At 41.1% G+C, this 24,598-nt stretch overlaps 2 protein-coding genes across 4 annotated transcripts in view; both read right to left on the bottom strand.

Annotated features, from left to right (window-relative positions):
- LOC121875139 (nuclear cap-binding protein subunit 2-like) overlaps positions 1-4,389 on the bottom strand; it is a 4,745-nt gene extending 356 nt beyond the window's left edge. The window contains exons 1-4 of the mRNA XM_042379527.1: positions 4,169-4,389; positions 1,666-1,859; positions 710-836; positions 1-497 (exon numbers count right to left, since the gene is read on the bottom strand). The exon at positions 1-497 is cut by the window's left edge and continues 356 nt beyond it. Coding sequence (XP_042235461.1) covers positions 408-497; positions 710-836; positions 1,666-1,859; positions 4,169-4,216 — 459 coding nt within the window. The 5' untranslated portion in view covers positions 4,217-4,389 and the 3' untranslated portion in view covers positions 1-407. The remainder of the gene's footprint in view (positions 498-709; positions 837-1,665; positions 1,860-4,168) is intronic.
- Positions 4,390-5,083: 694 nt separating this feature from the next.
- On the bottom strand, positions 5,084-20,579 carry LOC121875138 (solute carrier family 15 member 2-like). 3 transcript variants are annotated; one of them, XM_042379525.1, is made up of 6 exons: positions 20,508-20,579; positions 9,848-10,109; positions 8,654-8,874; positions 8,329-8,495; positions 7,242-8,044; positions 5,084-6,885 (listed from the first exon to the last, which is right to left on the bottom strand). In XM_042379525.1, the coding sequence occupies exons 2-6, from the start codon at positions 10,076-10,078 to the stop codon at positions 6,232-6,234; spliced, it is 2,076 nt and encodes a 691-aa protein (XP_042235459.1). In that variant the 5' UTR covers positions 10,079-10,109; positions 20,508-20,579; the 3' UTR covers positions 5,084-6,231. The 3 variants fall into 3 exon arrangements, with proteins under 3 accessions (XP_042235459.1, XP_042235458.1, XP_042235460.1); XM_042379524.1 differs by having other exon boundaries at positions 20,476-20,535; XM_042379526.1 differs by lacking the exon at positions 20,508-20,579 and adding an exon at positions 19,273-19,348.
- Between the last annotated feature and the right edge of the window lie 4,019 nt (positions 20,580-24,598).

Raw genomic sequence — 24,598 nt, 5'->3', positions numbered from 1 at the left:
TTCTTTATAAGCTAAAGTATTTATTGTAATAATGTAAATGAATGAATGATTATGAATAAGATCACATTAATCTAAAGGGGAATGCACTTATGTCATCTACCAGTTACCAAAGAAACACAATCTGTTGTCTAAGAAACTGAACTTCTATGTTAACTGAACACTAATAACACCTGTAAACTGACTTCCTATGAATGTTTCTGTACCCTTTATATATGAAACTTAAAATCATTAATATTTAATATACAAAGAAACAATATATTCAGTACCAGTATATATTAAGTGGGTACCGTCATCATCAGCTGAAGCAACAGAAGAAACACACAACTCCTTGCACATGTGCAGTTTCATTAGTCACTGAGTTTTGGAGATAATTTCTCCAGTGTCACACAATGTAGAAAACCCTCAGCTCAAGGCAGTTTTGGGAGGATCTTCTGCTGAACGATTTTTCCATAGCCTCCTCGTCCACTGTCATAGTCTGTTCGATACTCATCACGAACCTGCATGTCAAGATTGAAGGACAAAAAGTATAAAATGATGGATACTGATCTTCCCACTACCAACTACAGTATTTCTGAATGATATCACTATTGTTTCCAGGGGCAATGCAGAGAAGTGATCCGGTATAGAATAAGCTAAGGTTAGGAGAAAGAAAGATTTAGGGTGAACAGTCATAAACTTAAAACATTTAGAGACAACCAGTGAAACATACCTGACCGCCACTCTTGCCTCGGCCATACTGTCGCCCCTCTATAAAGCCAGCGTCCCAGTCCGTTCGTACGATGCGGTCATCTAGCCGCGTGCCATTGATGTACCGCATACACATCTCTGAGTCATCTCTGTATATATACAATACAGTATACAACACTTAATACAGCAACAAAATACGAATACATCAAGAGTACAAGTCAAATGTTAGAATCCAGTTTAACTAACAAATATTAACAACCCCACCAGTTGAACTTTAACCCCATCAAGGTTAAGCTGTTTCTCCACGAGAAATAATCATCAAGAATTAATCCCTCCGCTACGAGGACGCCACTTTTAATATCTTATTTGGCTAACACCAGACGCTTTTATTCAGCTCAGAGGCAACAACCGTACACAAGGAGTCAAGATATTTATTTTTGAATTGTATTGTTCTTGGTACCTTAATTTACCTGAATTATTACTACCATACTACCATTAATCAATACATTAATCTGAATTGAACTGCTCAAGTCTCTCTGGAACATGAGGTTCTTATCAACCCTTGGAATATTCTCAGTGAGCTTCATAACTATCTAACATATCTCAGGCTTCCAAAACATATTACTAAATTTTTATATACTGAAATTTAAGAAGAGTACTGTACAATGTATTTTCTTTATTCGTACAGCACAAAAGCACATTAAAATTCCTTTTCCACGAATTCTGTAGTTACTTAACACATAAGAATGGCATAAGATTAGTTCCCCCAAATAGTACCCTAACCTAACTAAACCTACCTAACCTGACCTATTCAACTCTTATCTAACTTAAACTAACCCTCCCCCCACCCAGGTAGCATTAGGTTGATTAATCAGATGAAATAATCTGTGGGGATAATCTTCATGCGAACCTAGATTTTTAACACCCGAGTCTGTATGATAGCATTACGGTATACCTGTACAAAATACAATCACAAACCTGGAAAAATATTCCACAAAGCAGAAGCCACATGGAGTCTTCCTAAACTTGTCAAGGCCCATGACAATGCGCTTTACATCTCCTGCACGTCCAAACAGTTCATAGAGTTGTTCTTCAGTGGTGTAGAAGGACAGGTTGCCCACATACAGTGTACTTGTACCCCGTAACAGACGCTCCTGATCTGTGCGTGAGCCCTGTGATATACAGAAATAAGCTTTTAAAGTACAGTACATATAAATATTCATATTTGCCAAAACAGTGTCAGATAGGACTTACTGCATGAAATTAAATAATATGGTGATATAAAGATAATTATCTTAAGCCACATGTGCTCATGATCTCTGTCTCCAATGGATATTACCTGTGTGGAATTTCAATACTCATATGTTAGATGTTTACAGTTATCATCTGGTGATAAGCCAAGTACAGTAAGCCACTCAATGAAAATTTGAAGATAAAATACAAATGTGCATCTTGCCTGGTGGTCGATACTATCATCAAACTATGTCACTAACAAGGGCTTCACTACTGTATGTGCCCTACAGTACTGCACTGTACATGAACACACAAATGGTCTACAACTCATGTTACTATGAGCCACTTCAGGAAAAAAAACTTTAAAGAAGAAACCTTGGGCATGGGATCTTCACATATAAGTTTGAGGAGTACTCCTTGAGTGCTTTAACCCCACATATTCCCTCGTCTTCAGAGATCTGTCCACTTTGTAAGAATCCTTTTTCATTGGTACTGTACTGTATATTTAGTCATCTCCAAAAATATACATTAGCGACAAAATAAGGTCACAGTCTTTTAAATCTACATGAAAAACATAACAAAACGCTGTTTTAGTTATTATTTCTCATTATGATCACTAGTGAATCAGTAATAGTGGAGCAGACGTTTATCACCAGAAGGAGTCTGTGGAATTGGTTCACTTTTCCTGTAGGGAATTAGTTTTGGTTTGGTTAGATTCTGTGCATTGTCGTTTTCATTTTCTTATTTAGTACCAAGCAAATAACATTTCAAGAAATGCTGGTGTATTACCAATGAATCGTTACCATTGTACTTTCAATAATTTATGAGAACACCACTACCACTAGAAGGGGTTATTCGATTTTGTTAATTTTTCCACAGATGGTCTTACCATTACAGTAGGTACAGTATTTTAAAAGAGGCAACAATTTTTTATTTTAACTTCAAGTATTATTTTTTTTTAAATTAGTTTTTCTCTACCTAAGATCAAATATCCATAATAAATCACCTGTAATGAAGGATGAGGGAAATTGCAGAGTAAAAAACGGTGAAAAACTGATCATTTGACACTAAAATAATGTCTCTACGTGTTTTGTACACAAAGAAATTAATTATTTACCAGTTTGTTTACAACCGACCCACTCAGTCCGAGCGTACTCTTACATCTAAAAAAATAAATTACACCATGACGCTTGAAGAAAGTTACTTCCATGAGTACCAGATACAAAAATAATTACTTTTTGTTTAATATGGCAGATGGTCTGAGGAAGTTAGGTAAGGTTAGGTACATTTCTTTGATTGGTTAGGTCAGGTTCTATTAGGTTCTAGTAAATGATCCCAATTTTAAAATACTTACTATAATGATAAGAACATCTGTGAAAAGCATTAACAAAATTGAGCAACTTCAGGTGGTAACAGTGTTCGGTTAATATTGACGACTGACCCGCGGATGAGTTATTTGTTTTGCTGTTTATTTTCCCACTTCCTTTTCATCAGTGAGTTCTGCTATGATAATCATTTCTTGAGCAAATGCTTCGTAAAATTACACCATATCTTTCCGTTTAATATACAGGCGGGTCTAGGAAGTTAAGTAAGGTTAGGTACCGTAGGTTTGTTTGGTTAGGTTGGTGAGGTCTTTTAACAGTGCTTCCACTGCTCGTTTTTCATATCAACTAAGGTTAGGTTAAGTTTACTTTAGAAATACTGTAACCACTTTTTAACACATTTGCACAAACTATGACAGTGTTCGCTATAAAACAGTGAAATTGTGGCGTTTTATAATCGTTTCTATGAAAAATCGGCCGTTGGTCAGTCGTCAATAATCACCCAATGTTCTCATATATTAAGTACCATACTTTTTAATGTGAAATTGTAGTCAAAATAACTCAAAAAATTTAAATTTGCAACAAAAACACAACAGTATCGTACATCATTTTTTTTGCTCAACCTCCCTTTTTAATGTGTTCCATGTTTAGCATCTACCAAACCTTTAACCACCTTGGAAGTGAATAATGAAGGCTACAGCACCATACAGCAGCTGTGCATATAGTACATCTAACTCATGGCACCACAGCACTAACTGCTAGAACATAACACATTTGTTTTCCTCTTCCAACATACAGTATTTGGTATTAATTTTAGCGACTACAATGTTTCTTCTATAACGTGAAATCCTAAAGGTTAGAGATATAATGAACATATGAACTGTGCACCATATAGGAGTCAAAGAATGTCATATTTGGTCTCTCACCTTAAAGTGCTGGTCCCTGTAGGAACTGAGGTCCACACTGGCCGTCATATTGGTCTCTGGCCTTAACAAAAAAATAAAAAAATGTAGCCTGCTGGTGAAAAAAAAGTACAAGAGCCTCCCGCTTGTTTATGTCCCGAGATTCTGAAGAGACAGGCGAGGTTTAACAGCAGCTACAGCAGGAAGAGCAACATGGGCAGCATCCTCCACACCAGGTGCCTCCATCTACCTTCCTGGTGATCAACTCTTAACACCTTGTATAAACTTCTCTCCTGTGTCGTCTTTAGTTAGTGTATATGTCACCTTTCATTTTACTAACTGAATATGGATGTAGGAATTATTCTGGTAGTAACTATGTAAATGAACTGCCGAAATAGCCAGAAATTCTCAAAACAGAATAATAATTATGGTCGTATCCATACTCTTATATGAGTACGATAATAGGACATAAAAAACGGTTAGGTTTCAACAGTCACTATATTATTATCAGGGCTCCTCCTATGGGTGGGGGGATTTCACTAGATTTGATTCAATTGAAACAGTTTATTTAGCCAGAAAAACACAGATACAGAGTGGATAATTATAACAATATTAACATGGCTGAGCCAGTTGAGAACCTGAGCTCTCCTGTAGGCACCTGATATATACTATACATTTATCTCAAGGAAGTATTATGTAACATTTAGTATCATCTGGAATAGTACAATAGCATGGTGGTAATAAGAACATCTCATAATGTTTCCACGGTTATCACTTCAATATTTATTTTTTATTTATTCATTTTTTTCTTTTTATATTTTAAGTATATACATAAATTACATTGGAATTGAAAAACTTAAGTATAATGGGGGAGCAGTGCAACATAGTACAGTATTAAGGTTGAACAAGAGGACAGAGCTGTCAGGATATGTCCAGTTGGCAACAATGTTTATTGCAATGGTAATTTTTTATCTATTTACAAGACAATTTCCGATAAAACGGTTTTGATGGTACTATAAAGACCGATTAATGGCCTCACAACTTTATTAAAATACTGTACTGTATAATGTTTCCTCAACACAGTTCCTTCTTCCTCATCTTACGAATAAAACAATACACAAAACTATTAAACAGTAATGATTGTTTATTTATGATCAGCCAGACGTTTGACGAGACCCGTAAAATAATAATAATTGTAATTATTTTAATAGGAATTTCATTATTACTGATCCAGTCAGTCAAAATATTACCATTAATTATTAACCAAACACACTTTTAGTGATTAAAATAAATGGAATCATAAATTTTCTCTGCTCTAAGTAGCAGTGTCATTCTGAAGGAAAATAGTCATATTTACATTATACAAGCATATTGTATAACTGATTTAACATTGTCGTGAATAACTAATGTCAACATATAGCATACTGTATTGTTTAAATAAATACTGTACTGTATTTGTGTGTCGACCTATATTACGTTACTCAGTATATTACAACACCTGTTCTGCGGTTATTAGTGAACTGTAACTTTCGTTCGTCACTTGGCCCGCTGACTGTTACTATTAAAATAATGCTGACCACAACACTGATCTAATGCACTTCTATATCGATTCACTCCGGTGCATAAAGAACTCTCTTGTTGCCAGCCACACAACTTTACACGTTTATTTTTCTATCTCACTCATACATCAACAACAACAACAACTGTAAAAATCTGCCATACAATCAGCTTTTGACAACCTTGAATGGAGATGTATAAACTGAATATCTTCAAATGTTGAAGATTTTCATGAATGTTCCAAACCATCGACATTCGATGAGAACATTTTACAGATACAAAATTTAAAATAAATAGCAACCTGGAACAAGCATCCACTCGGGAATATCGAATTTTGGAATTTTGTTCTAAAAACTCGACATTCAGGAGCAGATACTTCATACAAATTGCAGGGACAAAGTATGGAAGTAGCAGCACCCTTGAAGAGTCCTCTACCAGAGAACCACAAGTAATGTACATCTTTCACAAAGTCGACATTGACCATAGACTCACCAAAGATCGCCTCGCTCCTGCCTCTACTTGTGATCTACCTACACTGAGTGGTCGTCGACGAAAGCTGGATTGTCGTGGGAGGCGGGTTGTGGCGGCTGTTCTCGCTCTGGTGTTTCACTTATCGCCTCCCTCTCCTTGTCGTCGACCTTAGGTAAATTGTAGAATCTCTTGACCAGCATGACAAACACGATGGTGTTGACAGCCATGAGCCCTGCGTACAGGAAGGCCTCGTGAGAAGCGCGGTGCTGGAAAGCCCCCGTGGCGGCGCTCACACTCGTCAGGCCAGCGAAAAGCCACAATCCTACTGTGACAGTGAAGAGGTTGGCCGCCTGCAGGATGGACTTCATTGCCATCGGGGCCTGGGAGTAGGCGAAGTCCATGCCGGACACCGAGAACAACACCTCCCCGATGGTGATGAGGATGTACTGAGGGAGGAGCCACATCATGTGCACGTTGGCTGGGGCCGTCATGGGGAAGAGGTAGACCTTAGTGTCAGTGATGACGACGTCGTACACACCGTCCTGGTACACCGGAGCATCCCCAACATTATCTTCCCCAATCATCACCTTGTACTCCTGGGGACTCAACCGCTTGAACTCAGTCTTGCCGTCGACGAGTCTGAAGTGCTCGGATAGCATGTCGTACTTGAGAGTGACGTTGGGCAGGTTGTTCTCTGGCGCCAAGACTCGTAACTGTGGGGGAGGACCAACACAACCATCATCAACACTTGTACATAAACAACATACAGTACAAACATTGTCTCCAACAACTTACAGCCCAGGTCCTTCTTTTTCACCTGATGGACTAATTCACGTTATTTATGTTGTCACTTAACATTAACGAAATTTTAGGCTAGTGTTGTCTCATACTAAACTCAAACAAGACATTTATGTTCATCTTTAACAACGATGACGCACTAAAGAGAATTAAAACCTCAAAAACCACAACCATTAAAAATACTGAAAACTGACTAATCCTGGATCCATTGTCATGATTGTGTGTGTGTGAGTGTCTCCTGGGGAAGAAGTTGCAGGCCCGTATAGCTCACCTTAGTCTCGGCGTCCTCATCCTTGATATACTCTAGTGTTGGCGGCAGGATGAAAGCGCCCGTGGAGGTGATAACCACTGTGGTCTCATGGGCCCCCTGTGTATCTACCTTCACCTGGGTCATGTCCGGAGCGGGGCAGGAGGCCTCCACCTGCATCGCCACCTGCTCACCAACCTTGACGTCGAAGGTGGGAAGAGCCACCTGACCGCCGCTCTCCAAGCTCAGCTGACCCGAAGCGGCCAGAGGCACCTCCACCGTCACCTGGCAGGGTAGTGTGTTGTACACGTGGATGCGAGCCTGCTGTGGCAAGATGAGGGTCTGTTCAACGCTCATGTTCACCATCGCGTACACGATGAAGGCGGTGATGGAGAAGCACATACCCACAATCATCCGGGAAGTTGTCTTGGTGAGCACACCTAAACGGTCACACAGTGGATAGATCACCAAGTCGAAGAGAGGAATGAGTGTGAGGATGAGGAGTGGGTTGACGGCGGAAGACATCTCTGGCGGGATGCGGTAACTACCCAACAGTCCGTCCAGACGCTTAGCTTGGAAGATCATGCCGGTAGAGGTCTGGTAGAAGAGCGCCCAGAACAGCGGGTAAGTGCAGAACAGCAGCAGCACACGCAGCGTCACCTTCACGTCCTGCAGTAGCTGATCTTCGTACTTGCCCTGTGAGCGGTCCAGCCAGTGTTCCACAGGCTTACGGTCCTTGTCCCAGGATTTACGGATAGCGTGACCAACGCAGCGCACAGCCCGGATGAGCATAGTGTCTGGGGGCGCCTCCGTGTAGCGTGACCGACCTGTACAGTGAGCAGATAACACAGCCTGTGAGAAGCTTTATCGATGAAGGTTCGACAATAATAAGAGACATAGCAAGGAGCGTCAACACGATGCTATAGTAACCTCCCTCAGCCGTTTCATGGAAAAAATTCCACTTTCTTATTTTAACAAGTCCTATGGTGTCCTGCTAGTCTAAGTTACGTCATGCAGCACTGAGATAAATTACAATAAGAAATGTAAAGTTTGGGAGGGGATATCTCATTGTTTTCATTAATGAATGACAGGTTGGAACATTACAACTGACCAACAACGAAGACGGCAGTGGAGATGGCCATGAGCACCACCAGGATGATGTAGGGCAGGAAGTAGCAGTCGTTATTGAAGCACTGGACAGTGTCACGCAGCTGAGCCGTCATGAACTGACCCATGAAAGCTCCGGCGTTGATCATCCAGTAGAAGGCGTAGAAGAACCTGTGATTGAGAAGTCCTTGTAATGTACTAGTCGTGTTCTCTCCCCCCCCCCCTCTCCTATTATCCACGACCCTCTCCCTCACTCTGTATATTCCAATTACTATTCCTTCAACCTCGTTTGCTGTCCCTGAATTTTAACCACTGTCCCGGCCTCTCACCTCTTCTGCTGTTCACGCTGCTCGGGGACCTTAAACTGATCTGCGCCGAGGGAAGAGTACACGGCCTTCATGAGACCTGCACAGATTCCCAGCACCAGGAGACCGAAGATCCCCGTAAACTTGGCCGCGCTGACCGATAACATTATAGGCGTGACGGAGGACAACGCGTAGATCATCGTACCTACAGTATACCCGCAGCACATAAAGAACACCAAGCGAACCTGTAGGGAAAGAGTGAGAGTGTGTTAAGTAAGACCTTAAAACACTGTGCGGGGCTGTAGTAAGAGAGAGTGTGAAGTGAGTGTGGTGAGAGAGGGTGAAAAACACACCCTAGGTAACAGTGTCAAAAGAGTGACTACAATGTTATCTCCTATCATTAAGTGGTTGCTACTAATTATCCCTTAGTTCTCCCAGCTGTGAAGAGGTACCTAACTATATTACTGGTGATATTTACATGGTTTTTCGTCGTGTGGGTGGTGTACTGTATGTAGTTCATTTTTTTCATATCTTTCACTATATTGCACAAGCACGTATGAAATTAACTATATCTTCTATCTTCCTATATTTCCATTAGAATATATTTCTTACTTTCAATCGACTGTAAAAAATACGCTTGGTTGTTTTCTTTTGTCTTTCCTTTCCAGATTTTATACATTTCTTGGTTTACTCGTACATTACTCTTTGCTTCTACTTCCATTTCTTCTTTTTCTTATAGTTCTTCGATTTTTAATCTTGTAATATCAATATTCATTTATTTAATTCTTGAAGGTAATTTTGAGTTCTTTATCCATTTACAAATTCGATCTTCTTTCACGACCCAAATGTGGAGGCTGACCACTACTGACCACTCACACAAACACCTGACGACCTCACCTGTATCACGCTAATTGCTTTCTCCTCTTCTTTCATTCGTCGTTTTTTCCTGTTTATTGTTTTTGTTAATTTGTTGTTCTTGTTATTGGGTTTCTTTTTTCTTCTTTTCTGTTCTTTTTCTTCATCATCATCATCATAATAATCATCTTAATTTCCCGTACTACTTAAACTTACTGTACACTATACCTAACTTACCTACGACTACCGCGTGCTCCCTGACCCTACCCTAACGTTCCCTCAAACCTGGAGCACATCGGGTACACTTCCCCAAATACGGTGGCTCTCACGGCGAAGACAAAAAACAACACAAAACAAACTCACCTTGCCGAGATACGTATCAGCTAGGATGGCGCCAACAATAGGAGCCAGATATATCAATCCTTCCATCACGGACTTGACAGTCTTGGCGGTGGAGGATGTGAAGCCCAACATCCTCTGCATGTAGAAGACGGCGCCACCGAAGAGGCCATAGTAGACGAAGCGCTCCAGCAGGTACCCCACCAGGATGAAAAAGGCTCCTCGTGGGTATGGTAGTGTATTCGACGAGGTCATCTTGGGTCACCTCTCTCTTTCTCTGCTGCTGCTGTGGAAGGTAAGGAGATTGTGAAGAGAGACTGGTTTGGTTTTTTTTTTCTCTCTCTCTCTCTCTCTCTCTCTCTCTCTCTCTCTCTCTCGCTCTCTCTATACCAAAACAATAGATAACGTAAACATTCCCTCATTGAATCATGTAAACAAGAAACAACCAAAGTAGAACTCAGCAACACGACACATCACACTCACCAAAGCGTCCAACACTACTCCTTCATAACCACGTCACTCCCACAACCACGCCGCAGGAATTTGGTGACGTGCATGTTGCGGTCAGACAATTATTGTGTGTGTGCGTGTGTGTGTGAAAATAGCCGTTTTTTTTCACGTGTAGGGTATGTGCACGTAGTTTGTTTACGAGAGAGAGAGAGAGAGAGAGAGAGAGAGAGAGAGAGAGAGAGGCCTGGGTTACACCTTGTCGTGTTCCACAGGTGGCTCACCTAGCCCACACCTCTCCCGAAGGCGAGGTTTTGAGGTCACACACACTCATGCGCAAGCCCTCTAAGACAGATCACACATACACACACACATACGCCCACTAATACACACACGCCCACGAGCACACACACACGCCCACGAGCACACACACAGTCCTTGGTGGGCGTTGTTTTCCATTATTCACATCATCGTAAAATCATAGATACAAAAAACAATGCCCACAGTCTGAATAATTTAAAGAATACACTACTTGGGAAATAATCTTTAGAAACCATTAGTATCAATTTTGTAAAGACTTAAGGTGAAGGCCGTGTAAATATTGGTACTTCTCACTGACGCACAATGTAAACAGATTCCCGGCTGGTGGCAAACAAGAGGAGTGTTTGCCAGGAAGTGTTGGTCAGGGTGTTAATAAACTTGATAATAGACGTGGGAGAGGTCTTGATAAACTGATAACGATACTTGATTGTTCAAAATAAAGGATCCAGCTATAAATAAGTATCTGATGGCTTACTATTTACTATTATTTTATACTTATACTATCTAGATACAGTGTATACCTGCATTGTATCTGTATAGTATTTGTATACCTACACTGTCGACGTATACATTACAGTATATCGTATACTGGACGGTTTATGTACTGTATACTGTACCTGCGTTTGCTGAGCTGTATACCTACATTGTAAATACAATGTATATGCTGAACTGTAAACCTGCAATGTTTATATACATTAAATATTTATGACGATTTTACTGAATATCTATCTATCTATCTATCTATCTATTTATCAGTAGAATAAGTGAGGTAGTATCGGTGCTGGTAACACGATACACTGTATAATGTATATGTAACTTGGCTAACCCCATCTCAGATTTCACGCTGGTTAACTGTTCTCAGGAAAGTATTGATATTTTTCTGAAGACTCAAACCATGGTGTTACAGGGAACCCCAATATATGATCCAGGCGTGAATTATATTTACCTGTTCGTAATAAAATGTAATTCTCTTTACACTGTGATCATATAATTTTACTGTGGAACTTTGACACTACTGAGCTGCTGCGAATGTTTGCTGAATTAAACGTCTTAAGGCATACTTTGGTGTATGTTAAAGTCCCCCCCACATGATAATTTACAGAATGATATAACGTGAACGAGATATTTACCGGCAATGCTCGTCCTACTACGCTGAAACATCGGTCCACAGTCCTCAGCACGTTCGTGATTTGGTATAGTTTTGGAACGACCCTGCTGTAGCATAACACAAACAACTTTTTACTTTTATCCTCTTTGCCAATGATCGGCTTGTTAGCCGCTTGGGCGATCGGTCACGTCTCTGATTACTCTGAGATACTCTACATTATTTTAAAGTCTGATTTAGAAGGTTTTTTTATATTGAAAATGAATATTGCCGTTAAAGTACCTGTAAAAGAGAGGGAGTGAAGCAACATTGCGGCGAAGAGAAAGGGAAGAAAGATTATCAACTAAAGTAGGAGAGTTAATAAGACGAAATGCCATTGATCCCACCCTATCTAACAGTTGGACAGGAGAAGAGCCACCCCAGATATGAGAGCAGTACTCCAAGTTAGGACGAATGAATCCCTTATAAACTTGAAACAACTGCTCAGGAGTGAAGTAGCTACGGCATCTGTACAGCATTCCCAGCTTTCGGGAGGCAGCTTTAGCTAAGTTATCGATGTGTGATTTTCCATGACACATTAGAAGAAATGGTGAGGCCTAGCATATCTATTTTAGAACTTGGCAGAATTATTGCGTCCTGAAATGTGATTGGTGGGAGAGCATCTAATTTGGAAAGGGTAATTGGTAGATACTGAGTTTTATTACTATTTTATTTAACCAAGATCCGCATTGATAGATGAAATGATACCAGCTCTAGAAATATCTCGTTTGAGAATTAGGAGGAATGGAAAAATGTGAAGAAGAGTGAAGAGTAGAATCATCGGCTTAAGAATGAAGAGAATTAGTTGTAGTGTGAAGTAAATCATTGGTAAAAAGAAGCAAGAGCGTAGGTGAAAGAACAGAACCCTGTGGGACACCACTAGTGGTAGAGAAAGAGTGTTATGCTTGGACCCAAACTGCAGGCAGAAGTCAATCAAGAAAAAGTTATTGGAAGCACATCAGTAAGAATGGCTTCGTTTTGTGGTAGTTCCCTGGCAGTTGAAGCACATCGCTAGAATATCATCAACAACAACAACTGGTAGTAAACACAAAAATGGCGAGAAGAATCAAATAGAAAATATATGTGAAAACGAAACAGTACGGTGTTACTCAGAATATAAAAGCGCTGCCTCTTTCCTAATATTTTTCCACTACTGTATTATAATTACATGACATAAAATAAGAAAAATAGGGATAATGATGATAAACAATGATGATAAACAAGAAAAATATGGATAATGAAGATAAACACAAGAAAAATAAGAACAAATATAAGAAACAAGAAAAATATAAGTAAGTTTATAATACAGGTTTACGGCGCAAAAAAAACACCACAAAAAACCTATATTAATAGCATGCACTGTAGGTCACTGCTGAGGGAGAGAGAGAAGGAGGGAGGAACGGAGAGAGAGAGAGAGAGAGAGAGAGAGAGAGAGAGAGAGAGAGAGAGAGAGAGAGAGAGAGAGACATCAATCAGGTCGTCGATATTCAAAAATGAAACTTATTCGTCATTCTAATTCCTCCTCCTCTCCACTCTCTAACACTTTCACAATTATCCAGTTGTTTTTGTCTCGTCTGGTCATCATATCTTAACTAATTATATATAAGAACACCTACACCAACCCTCGTCTAACCTCGACTGGTGAGTTAAGAAGACCTGCGTACCACTACCACGGTCACCAAGCTTGTAGGGAAATCGTGACCTGTGAAAGACATCCGGTCCAAGGTCATGTGTGTGTGTGTTGATATTTACCTTGACCTGGTTCTCTCTATACCACTCACCAACTTACCTGAACCACCCTTACCTGCATATCTCAACACCTACCTGAGCACTTAACTGAACAAACAATGGGGGAAAATTCAGCTGTGATGTGGGGGTTTATTCTGTCTAATAATAATAATAATAATAATAATAATAATAATAATAATAATAATAATAATAATCAGGGCAATACTTCATTTTTTTTCAACAGCTTCTACAACACAAGAGTTAATCCAACTAATCCTTGTACAGCTCTATCAACAAACTTCAACCAATTCTAATATTCTATATATCATTAACAAACTTCTACAGCCAACACAACAAATCAGCAAACTTCTACAACAAAAGGAAATAACCCAACAGGTACTTGTACTACGCAGGGGTCGCTGGGTTATTTATTTTTATATTTATTTTACCTTTTTTGTACTTCTAAGAAAAGGTTAAGACAGGAAACAAGTATACGTCTGGCTGGGACAACTTTCACGCCGACACACACACACACACACACTAATTCACTAAAAAACCTTACACAGACAGATATTGTAACACTCGCTAGACACATTATTTTGTTCTCTCCTCCTTAGGTTAGGTTACGTTAGTTTGGTTAGGTTAAGTTAAGATAGCAAGTTAGGTTAAGATGGTAAGGTGAGGTAAGGTTAGGTAGAGCCATTGTTAAGTTGCATGAAACAGCCATATTACCAACAGGACGAGCATTGTCTACACCAAACCAAAAGCTCGGCGGAAATCCCCTGCTAGCATTATGTTTCCGTTCATTACATAAACACACAAAGAAAGAGAGAGAGAGAGAGAGAGAGAGAGAGAGAGAGAGAGAGAGAGAGAGAGAGAGAGAGAGAGCAGACAATACCCCAAACTAGAAACAAACTCCCCAGCCAAGACAGGAAAAAAAAAATGACCCAGAGAAGTTATGAATCTCACTTGACGGTATTGTACAGGTCGAACTGCATTACGACCTCAAATGCTACCTCTAATACCCAGGACCAGTTTGTAAGAGTGACCGCTGATTTCATGAACGGCGGGTGTATGTAGGTCAGCCGTAAGTTCAAGTAATACCGAATGTTTTTAGAGAGTTTCCAGGTACACATATTGGTGCAGTATACGTGGCTGTGAGTTTATAATAATATAGGTATTTACATATATCAAGTACAGAAGGCATCGCCAGAGGACACAGTTAAGTCGTATACAAGACACACAGGTTGACCTTAAAACAACGCGAACAATGGTGGATACTGTGTCCAAACACCCTGAAGACGACTGGACAAGCACGTCGCACTAGTGGGTGGCTCACTGGCTCTTCCTATGAGTTTAGTTTTGTTCGCATTTCAGGAGGACTCATTTCTAACCACAGCAAAATCCGTCTAATGGGAAAGTTTCTTATAGCAACAAAAATTATATAATAGTATTTCTGAATCGCTAGTCCACAGCGAGACTCGCAAACACCACGAATACAAAAACATTACAGGTATACAAACAATATACACAGTCAGAGCCGTCCCTAGGGTATGGCAGCCGGTGCGACCGCCCCGGGCCCCGCGGCTCTTACCCCACCCAACACCAGAATTAAGTGACCTCGTTAAGCTGACCTCACCTTACCATCCAGACTGAGAACAATTTCATTCTTTACTGTGCTCTCTGTCGAAGAGGAGTGAGGACGTTGAATTGAATTGAAACAGTTTATTTAGCCAGAAAAACACAGATACAGAGTGGATAATTATAACAATATTAACATGGCAGAGCCAGTTGAGAACCTGAGCTCTCCTGTAGGCACCTGATATATACTATACATTTATCTCAAGGAAGTATTATGTAACATTTAGTAACATCTGGAATAGTACAATATCATGGTGGTAATAAAAACATCTCATAATGTTACCACGGTTATCACTTCCATATTTATTTATTTATTTATTTACATCATAAGTATATACATAAATTACAGTGGAATTTAAAAACATAAATATAATGTGGAAGCAGTACAACATGGGTTGTACAGTATTAAGGTTAAACAAGAGGACAGAGCTGTCAGGATTATGACTAGTTGGCAAATATATTTATTGCAATGTTAATTTCTTGTCTATTTACAGCGGTCACCTGTCAGTGTTGACGTAACTTTGAATCTCCAGCTGTCCGTGATTTGTTTTGTGAAATTGTTGATACACATTATTTTACTATCGTACACAGCCCTCGTTTTCTAGTATACCATGGCCAGCAGGGATAGAGACAGATACAGAAAATACATCTCTGGTGCAGAGAAAAGGAACAGAGGAGAAACACCAGAAACTAGTGCAAAAAAGAACCTGCGCGACTGATGGTGATAGTGTGGGTCATATTCAAGCTGGGGAAGAGGAGAGTACTGAAAAAAATACGAAGGCTTTTAAAATGGTCAGTTCTACCTATGCTAACGGGCATGCTGATGAAGATCTGTGTGATCCAGCCAACTGGCCACATTTACTGGGCACTACGATAATTGATATTTTGGTAGAAAAGCGACCTGTTAAGGTATCTAGTGAAAATTATGTTTCCCAAAAATGGTGAAAATCGACACTTTTCAGAATACTTTTACCTGCAAAGGGGCCCCGCAGTGGATGAATTGCCCTGGGCCCCGCACACCCTAGGAATGGCTCTGTACACAGTGCAGGTACACAAACAATATATGTAGACAGGTACACAGACAATGGTAAATAATTAGTCGTTATATCCAAGGATCACAAAAGAATGCTAGCCAATCCCGTGTCTTTTTTTTCATAAGAACATAAGAATGGAGGAAACTGCAGAGGGCCTATTGGCCCATACTGGGCAGTCCCGTTTACACCCAACCCCGATTGCTCATATAAGCATCCAACCTATGTTTGAAGCTATTCAGCGTATTCGAGTTAATGATGATATTTGGTAACTTGTTCCAATCATCCACTACTCCGTTTCCAAACCAGTGTTTACCTATTTCACGCCTGAATCTAAATTTGTCTAATTTAAAACCCTTGTTACGAGTTCGCTCCTGGTTGGATAGTTTGAGTACCTTTGTTATGTCCCCTTTGTTTAGCCCTGACTTCCACTTATACACCTCTATCAGGTCGCCCCTCGCTCTACGTCTCTCGAGGGAGTGCAAATTAAGATGCTTTAACCTGTCTCTATACTCAAGGTTCCTAATGCCCGGGATTAGTCTTGTCATTCTCCTCTGAATTCTTTCCAATGATTCTATATTCATTCTGTAATACGGTGACCAGAACCGAACTGTGTAATCCAGGTGCGGTCTCACAAGCGCAAGATACAGTTTTTCAATACTCGCCTAGGATGGGAGAAAGTGTTTGTTAACCAGGGCAGCCTAACACCACAAATGTTACACTGCCTAACTTAACACAACCAGAGGTCTTCCCCTGGGCAGATATTAAACCTTCCTGTTACACTAACATTGTTCCCCATAAGGATAAACACCTCACAAACAATTAATAGGATTCACATTGCCACTACCTTACTTTCCTACACCACGATGAAAGTACTGTATAATTAAAAGCAACGTTGTATGGGGGAGTTAAACTATGTGGTGGGATCTGGCACTGTGTCTACAATGGATTCCTATCGCTGTTACCGACCTATCGTATTGAGGTGCTTATACGCGTGTCCACACTTTCTCATTTCTATTCATGGAAACGTTAGCTTCTTGGCACATTGTTTAAGAGTGTACATTCTTTCCAACTGTAATTGTACCTTTAATTGTATTTACACCTGTACTTGTAATCTGTACCTCTACCTGCACAAATACAGTTACAGTACATAAACATTCATGAATTGACAATAGAAGATGACGCCCTCTCTAGATGACAGGAAGAGGCCCATATGAGGTGTATTGTTATATTCACACTCACCTGGAACCTGTGTGATAACGAGCAACACCTACTGTACACTCCCTAACACTAATATGCCAAACTCCTCCGTGCAGGTAAGTTACGAACACACATAACCTAATACAAGGAACTGTACACAGAATCTATCACACATAACTGTATACAGATCCTAACAAACAGAACTGTACACAGAAAATCTAACACACAGAATTGTACCTGTAAACAAAGAACCGAACCCCGAAAATAAGCTAAAGAGAACCGAACAGAATGAATGCACCGCTGTAGAAGATGTGAGGCCAGTGAAGGCAGCTGACCGATAAATGTATTTCCATTGAATTCCTTGGTAGGTGAAATAATTTATTTTTATTTTTAATACAGGTATTGTCTGTTAAGACACAAAGACATATACATATCCAGACACACACACACACACACACACACATGCAGCCACATACATATCCAGACACACACACACACACACATGCAGCTACATACATATCCACACACACACACATGCAGCTACATACATATCCAGACACATACACACACATGCAGCCACATACATATCCACACACACACACATGCAGCTACATACATATCCAGACACACACACACACATGCAGCCACATACATATCCAGACACACACACACACATGCAGACACATACACACACTACATCCTTGACCACCGAAGGGTCAAGACGTACCTGGAGCTCCTCTCAGAGCAGCCAGGTCAACTGTTAAGTTGGCCCATACCAACCCCCTCACCTGAACCCTCCTCCCCACCGGAATATCAACAAGTTCTCTCCAGAAGTTACTATTTCATTTAGGAAAGGAACGGAACCAGTGTTAAACAGAGGTGAACAGTGGTGAACAGTGCTTAAGTCAGTGAGAACAACTCAACAGTAACAGTCGTACCCAAGTTAACCTTCACACAGTGAGGTCCCAGGTACCCAGTGATAACGGCCCATGAGACCCAACAACCAGCGATGTGTTAATCCGTCTACGATAGGAAGGCCTAAGACCACACCTCACTCATATAACACCATCTGTGAGGGAATTACTACACCACATGTCCCTCATAACACCATCTGTGAGGGAATTACTACACCACATGTCCCTCATAACACCATCTGTGAGGGGAATTACTACACCACGTCAGGCCCCTCATAACACCATCTGTGAGGGAATTACTACACCACGTCAGGCCCCTCATAACACCATCTGTGAGGGAATTACTACACCACGTCAAGTCCCTCATCACACCATCTGTGAGGGAATTACTACACCACGTGAGGTCCCTCATAACACCATCTGTGAGGGATTACTACACCACGTGAGGCCCCTCATAACACCATCTGTGAGGGAATTACTACACCACGTGAGGTCCCTCATAACACCATCTGTGAGGGAATTACTACACCACGTGAGGTCCCTCATAACACCATCTGTGAGGGAATTACTACACCACGTGAGGTCCCCTCATAACACCATCTGTGAGGGAATTACTACACCACGTGAGGCCCCTCATAACACCATCTGTGAGGGAATTACTACACCACGTGAGGTCCCCTCATAACACCATCTGTGAGGGAATTACTACACCACGTGAGGCCCCTCATAACACCATCTGTGAGGGAATTACTACACCACGCCAGGTCCCTCCTAACACCATCTGGGAGGGAGTTACTACACTACGTGTTTGCTGTTCAACACCTACAATAATCTGTATGTTCACTGTATGTTCCTTTACCTTTCTCTAATGAAGGCTTTTGTTAAACCACCAATGTATGTAATAAGTCATTTATGTCCAATGTATATTTTCAGCCTTCGGGCTGCAGAACTTTTTCAATAAACCGTCAATTATTATTATTATTATTATTATACATAAAAACACACACACAAGCACATACATACCCACACAAATACGCTGTAGGTAGAAATTTCAATTTCAATTGAGCCCTCCACATGTGCAACGAATGTGGACGTCCCTGCCGGTCCCGTATCGGTCTCTTTAGTCACCTCAAAACTCACTAACCCAGGTGACATCCCGAATAACCCATATCATTTTACCATAGCTGGATGATCGCCATACTCGATTCCGAGTTACAGCAAAGTAGTAGTAGTGTGTGTGTGTGTGTGTGTGTGTGTGTGTCAGCTGGCAACTCAACAACCCCCAGTTAGTTTTTGCTTTAAACCAGTTTTACTTTCGCGCGTTTGTGAATGTTCCATCTTAAATAAAGTTATCAAGAAATTCTCTACTGGACACTTCTCTATCTATAAAACAACATCACAGCATCACGAAGAAAAATACTCCATAATGTAAAAGAATAATCAGAGTAAATAGATGTTAAAAATCACACAATTCTCCCATACGTATGATTGGATAGATTTGAGACACTTAGGTTCACACACTTATGTATACGTACAGTACAGTCACACATACAGTCACATGTAGGTACTACCATCACCTATCACACACACGTACTTCGTCACTTGTAACCACCCTCTGTAGTAGCCAAGTCTAGTACCGGAAATAACTCTGCAACACTCAAAGCCACAGTACCTTCACTGTCCTCTACTATGCTACCGCTCACAGGATGAAATGCACAATAAACTAGCTGCTGTTTGCGGTGAAATTAAAAAAAAAAGTAATTCACCGATTCACTCACGTCACTCACTCACTCACCACCCACTACCTCACGTAACACATCCTCCTTTTTGGTAACTGAAGTATCTATATTAAAATAAGTGACTCAACATAAATGGCCGCATCAGAGCAGCCTCGACACAATCACCAACAGCAAACGAATTTTATCTTAGCAGATGTTTGTTATATTCCAATCAGTGTAGTAACACGGAAGTCCTCATCTCTCACTGTTGTCTCTCCTAGTTTTAAATAGGAGTGTTATTCGTGTGGTTAATACTGCATAATTCGTGTAAAATAATGGAATTTAAACAGAGGGATGCCATTAGAAACAAGATGTCATGATAAGATCGCCGCACCCACACAAAACTCTCACTGGATGATGACGCTGGCCAGTGTTACGTAAATGACAGAGTGAAACAAAAAAAATGTCCTAGAATGATATAGTATAAAGAATGAGTGAAGCAGCGCACCTAAAAGGGATGGGAAGGCTGGACACACCTACCTCCACTAGAGTTGAGAGAGAGACTGACGCGCACATTGAGCAACCGAGAGAAAGGTGGTTCTCTGTCTCGCCTGGTCAAGATTTAAAGGTTGATGCCAACAACACTGTCACTAGGTACTACTGTCCTCAGGGTGTAGTGTCAACCAGTAATGACCTTGAACGGGTGGTTTTATACAGGCGACTGTGTCATTTACTTACCTCTGGACGGGTGGTAAATACTGGGTTGTTGGATCACCTGAAAATTACCTCCCTCCCTCTCTCCCCCAGCTTATTTCACCCTAACTTTAACCTAACATAATTTTAGCCTAACACTAACCTAATCGAGTATAACTTAATGTAACCTAACATAACGCTGACCTAACTTAATCTTACCTGACCTAACCTGCTCCCCCCTGTAGCGTTAAGGTGTGACCCAAAATTTAGTAACAATGCTACAGGTCCGACTAGGGAGACGGCCTTCAAAGTGAACTAGTGAGAATCGGGCTAAGTTACGGCCTCCAGATGCAATATGACGTTAAAAGATGATAACTCTGTCACCTCATATATCGTGTCACCTTCAGCGATCTGTTTTGTGAGGTCATCGTGGTCAAATCACATAATAAAGTGGGTCACCCTCTGTGGGTACATTATGTGAGGTCACGTTATTTACACCCTCTCGTGGGGTCATGTACTTCACCCCCCAAACGTAACACTCCTCTCAGCTGTCTTTCAACTCGTCAAAGTTCGTTCCCTGCCTCGATATTACTAATGAGATTTTCTCTGTTTGACTGAACTAAATCTGAGTTACCCGTAAGGTTGGTCCACTCTATTTGACTAAAGTTAAAGTCGCCTACAACTGTATGTGTCTGGATGTCCTGTGTATTTCATCCCAAATAACTCGCCCATCAACCCTTTTAAAATTAGGTCTATGTATGACTCCTATATTAATTTTTACTTACCAATGGTTAATTTTATCTAATTTGTTTCTGTATTCAATTCAGTTTTAATTCCCTTATTGGTTTCACATTTCAGATTATCCCTGACATAGATTACTACCCCGCCTCTTTTCCTAATCTTCCTAATAAATATGAAGTAATTTATAGCCTTTGATTTGGTATTCGACAGGTAACTCACGTTAGTGTAAGGTAATCCAGGTTTCGGTGAGTGCTATTATATCGAATTTTTCTTCAGTACAAACCAGAGCTCTGATTTCTTCTATTTTAGTTCTCACACTTTTACTGTTCGTGTAGTAGATAGTTATGTCACTTGTGATCCGAGTCCTCTCTCTGTCGCGTTTTGGGATTAACTCTGACTAATTTAGCTTTGTCGTTACGTATCCCCACGCCCACTGCAGTCTCCTCGACCCCCGTGTTCTTATAAGAACATAAGAAAGTGGGATACTGCAGGAGGCCAGCCAGGGTTGTCATCCCATCCCGAGACAGATGCACCCCATCCCTAGCATAAAGGTCCCTTCTGCCGTAAAAGTTGTCCCAGGTGTCAATGCATGAGACTGGTATTGACTTGCAACATCTGCCAAGGCGGCCGTTGACACCAGCTGCCCTTGACAACCATTCATTGCCATCTCTCCTTCTAGGCAGGACACCACATATGATAGGGATCCCTCCCTTCACCGTAATACGATCTATAGCTCACTTGAACTTATCAAGAAGCTCCTCACTCCTACACCGGCCAATATCATTGCCTCCTGCACTGAGGCAGATAATAGGTTTGTTCCCATTACCAGACAAGATATTGTCCATCCTGTCAACTATATCCCCCACCTCAGAGAGGGAAGTGCTACAACCACATGTCATCCTCCACAGCACCACAGTTTCACTGGTTCAAAGATAACTTGTATGGCCACTCCATGTCACATTATTGTGCACAAGTTTCGGTTAAACAACCCACTCCCTAGTGTCATTATATCTAATGTGTAATTTTTGTCCATTGTATATTTTCAGCTTGTAGCTATTATTCTTCTTCTTCTTATTATTATTATTACTAGTAGTAGTAGCCTAGTAGTAGTAGTGGAACACGATTTTCGGCCACTAAACCAACAACAGCCACAAACATGGTCTATGAAGTAACAGTCCACAAACTTGAGCATTTTCAGTCACGTGCTGGAGGCTGCATGTGTGGTGTCAAACAGTGGCTTCGTAACCTAACATGGCGAGAATTTGATTCTGAGTTAACATGGGTGATGCCACTCTTTTCACCCCCCCCCCTCCTCTCCTCAAACCTATTATTGTCTGCGCTTCCTGATTTACGCCATCTGTGTGTGTATGTGTTTTGTGCGGGATTAGGCCACCAGGGCACAGGTCACCACTCCACACAGTTGGGGGATGGGGAAAAATAAAATTACCCATAAATAAATACAGAAATGAAAAAGATAAAACAGATTAAAAGTAAGAAACGATATACAGTACAATATATATGTTGTGTTGTCAATAGCAAGAGAAACAAATGAGGCCCTGCAATTGTGTGTAGAAGAGGCAGAAAGTCAGTCAACTCAGAAGCCTGAGACTCGGTCACAATTTTTTTGATGCCATTTGACGGCAGGGTCTACCATTAGACAACACATTATGCTTCCAATATCCCAGGCGGTGTGTGTGTGTGTGCGCGCGCTTCGGTTGTTAGTGGTCAAAGTCATTCATTTACTCACATATTAGTGTATAATACAAACACCTCACACCTCTTCTTTCCCTCACACCTCCTCTCCCCCTTCACATCACCTCCCCCACACCATCTCCCTTATTCTTCCCCTCCCTCACACCACCTCACCTTTCTCATACCACCTTTTCCCCCCTCACACCATCTCCTCCCCCCACACCTTCCTTACCTCACATCTATCCCCCTTTACCATCTTACCACTTCCCCCAACCCTCCATCCCCCCACTTAGGAATTCCAAGGTTGAGGGGTAGGAGGGGTCAGAGAAGCAGGAGGAGGATGAAGAGAAGGAAGAGAAGGCGGAATAACGAATAGCACAGAATACATTACAAGCTTATATCACCTGAAAATTAACCCCCCCCCCCTAACCTAACCCCAGACAGGTAAATAAGGTCTAATACGTGATGAGATTGGTGGGAGGGAGGTTCTTAAGTCCTGTTGGTAGTGCCCTTGAGATAACTTTCAGATTCCCCTCCAGGAGTCGATTCTAGGATGAGGTGTTGGCTTGCTGCATGATTCTAGACTCTATCTGATTTCTGTGATAGTGGTGGCGCTGTTGATTAATTAGTTTAAAGTAAAGTAGCTGTAACCAAACCAACCTAACCTAACCTAACCTCACGCCCAAAGTAGTATTAAGTTGTAAAAGCGTTATTCCCACCATTCCACCACGCACCAAACTCCTAAGACCAGGGTGTAAGGAGTAGGTGAGAGGGAGAGGTATACGCCACGTTGCCGGATCATAATAACATTGTGCTGCAGAAGAAAATATACCCGTTATCTCCTATACGATAACCTTGACCTACGGCTTTATACTCTGTACACTGATTGGCTATACTACCCGAGCCTCAAACCTACGCGCTGATTGGTCACACTACACAAACCTGTACGCTGATTGGTCACCCAGAATCTATAAGTCATCACCACCATTCCTCTTGCATTTAATACACAATACAGCCGTAATTACATAAACATTACATGTAAACAAGACAGGGAAAAAGTGTCAACATAGCACGAAATAACACTTTAATTCACCTGTGTTCGTTAGTGTTAATTAAAGGGTAAACAACTGTACCGTTTCATCTGAACTTGAATACAATATATGGCACAGAGTTATATTACTGTACCACTGAACCATTATATCTTTGTACCACTCTAACACTGTATCACTGTACCAGAAACAATACTTTACGTATGTTATGGGGTGTGTGCGGTCGTGTTGGTTTAAGTAAGAGAGACCACACACAGTACCTACCTGACGAAGTAGTGGACGAGTCATTAGTGAGTGATTAATAGGTATGAGGCTCTTCTCCCTCCCTCCCCCCCTCCCCTGGCACTACTCTCCCCCGGCCTTCCCCATCTACCCCCCACCTCCCTCCCCCCTGACCACACTTTTTATACAACTGGGGATAAATAGGGAGACAGGAGGAGGGGAATTGTGATAGAA

Source organism: Homarus americanus, unplaced genomic scaffold (genome assembly GCF_018991925.1).
Source record: "Homarus americanus isolate GMGI-L3 unplaced genomic scaffold, GMGI_Hamer_2.0 scaffold36970, whole genome shotgun sequence".
Lineage (NCBI taxonomy): Eukaryota > Metazoa > Arthropoda > Malacostraca > Decapoda > Nephropidae > Homarus > Homarus americanus.
Note: the sequence above shows the minus strand (reverse complement) of the source record. Positions and strands in the feature narration are given on the sequence as shown.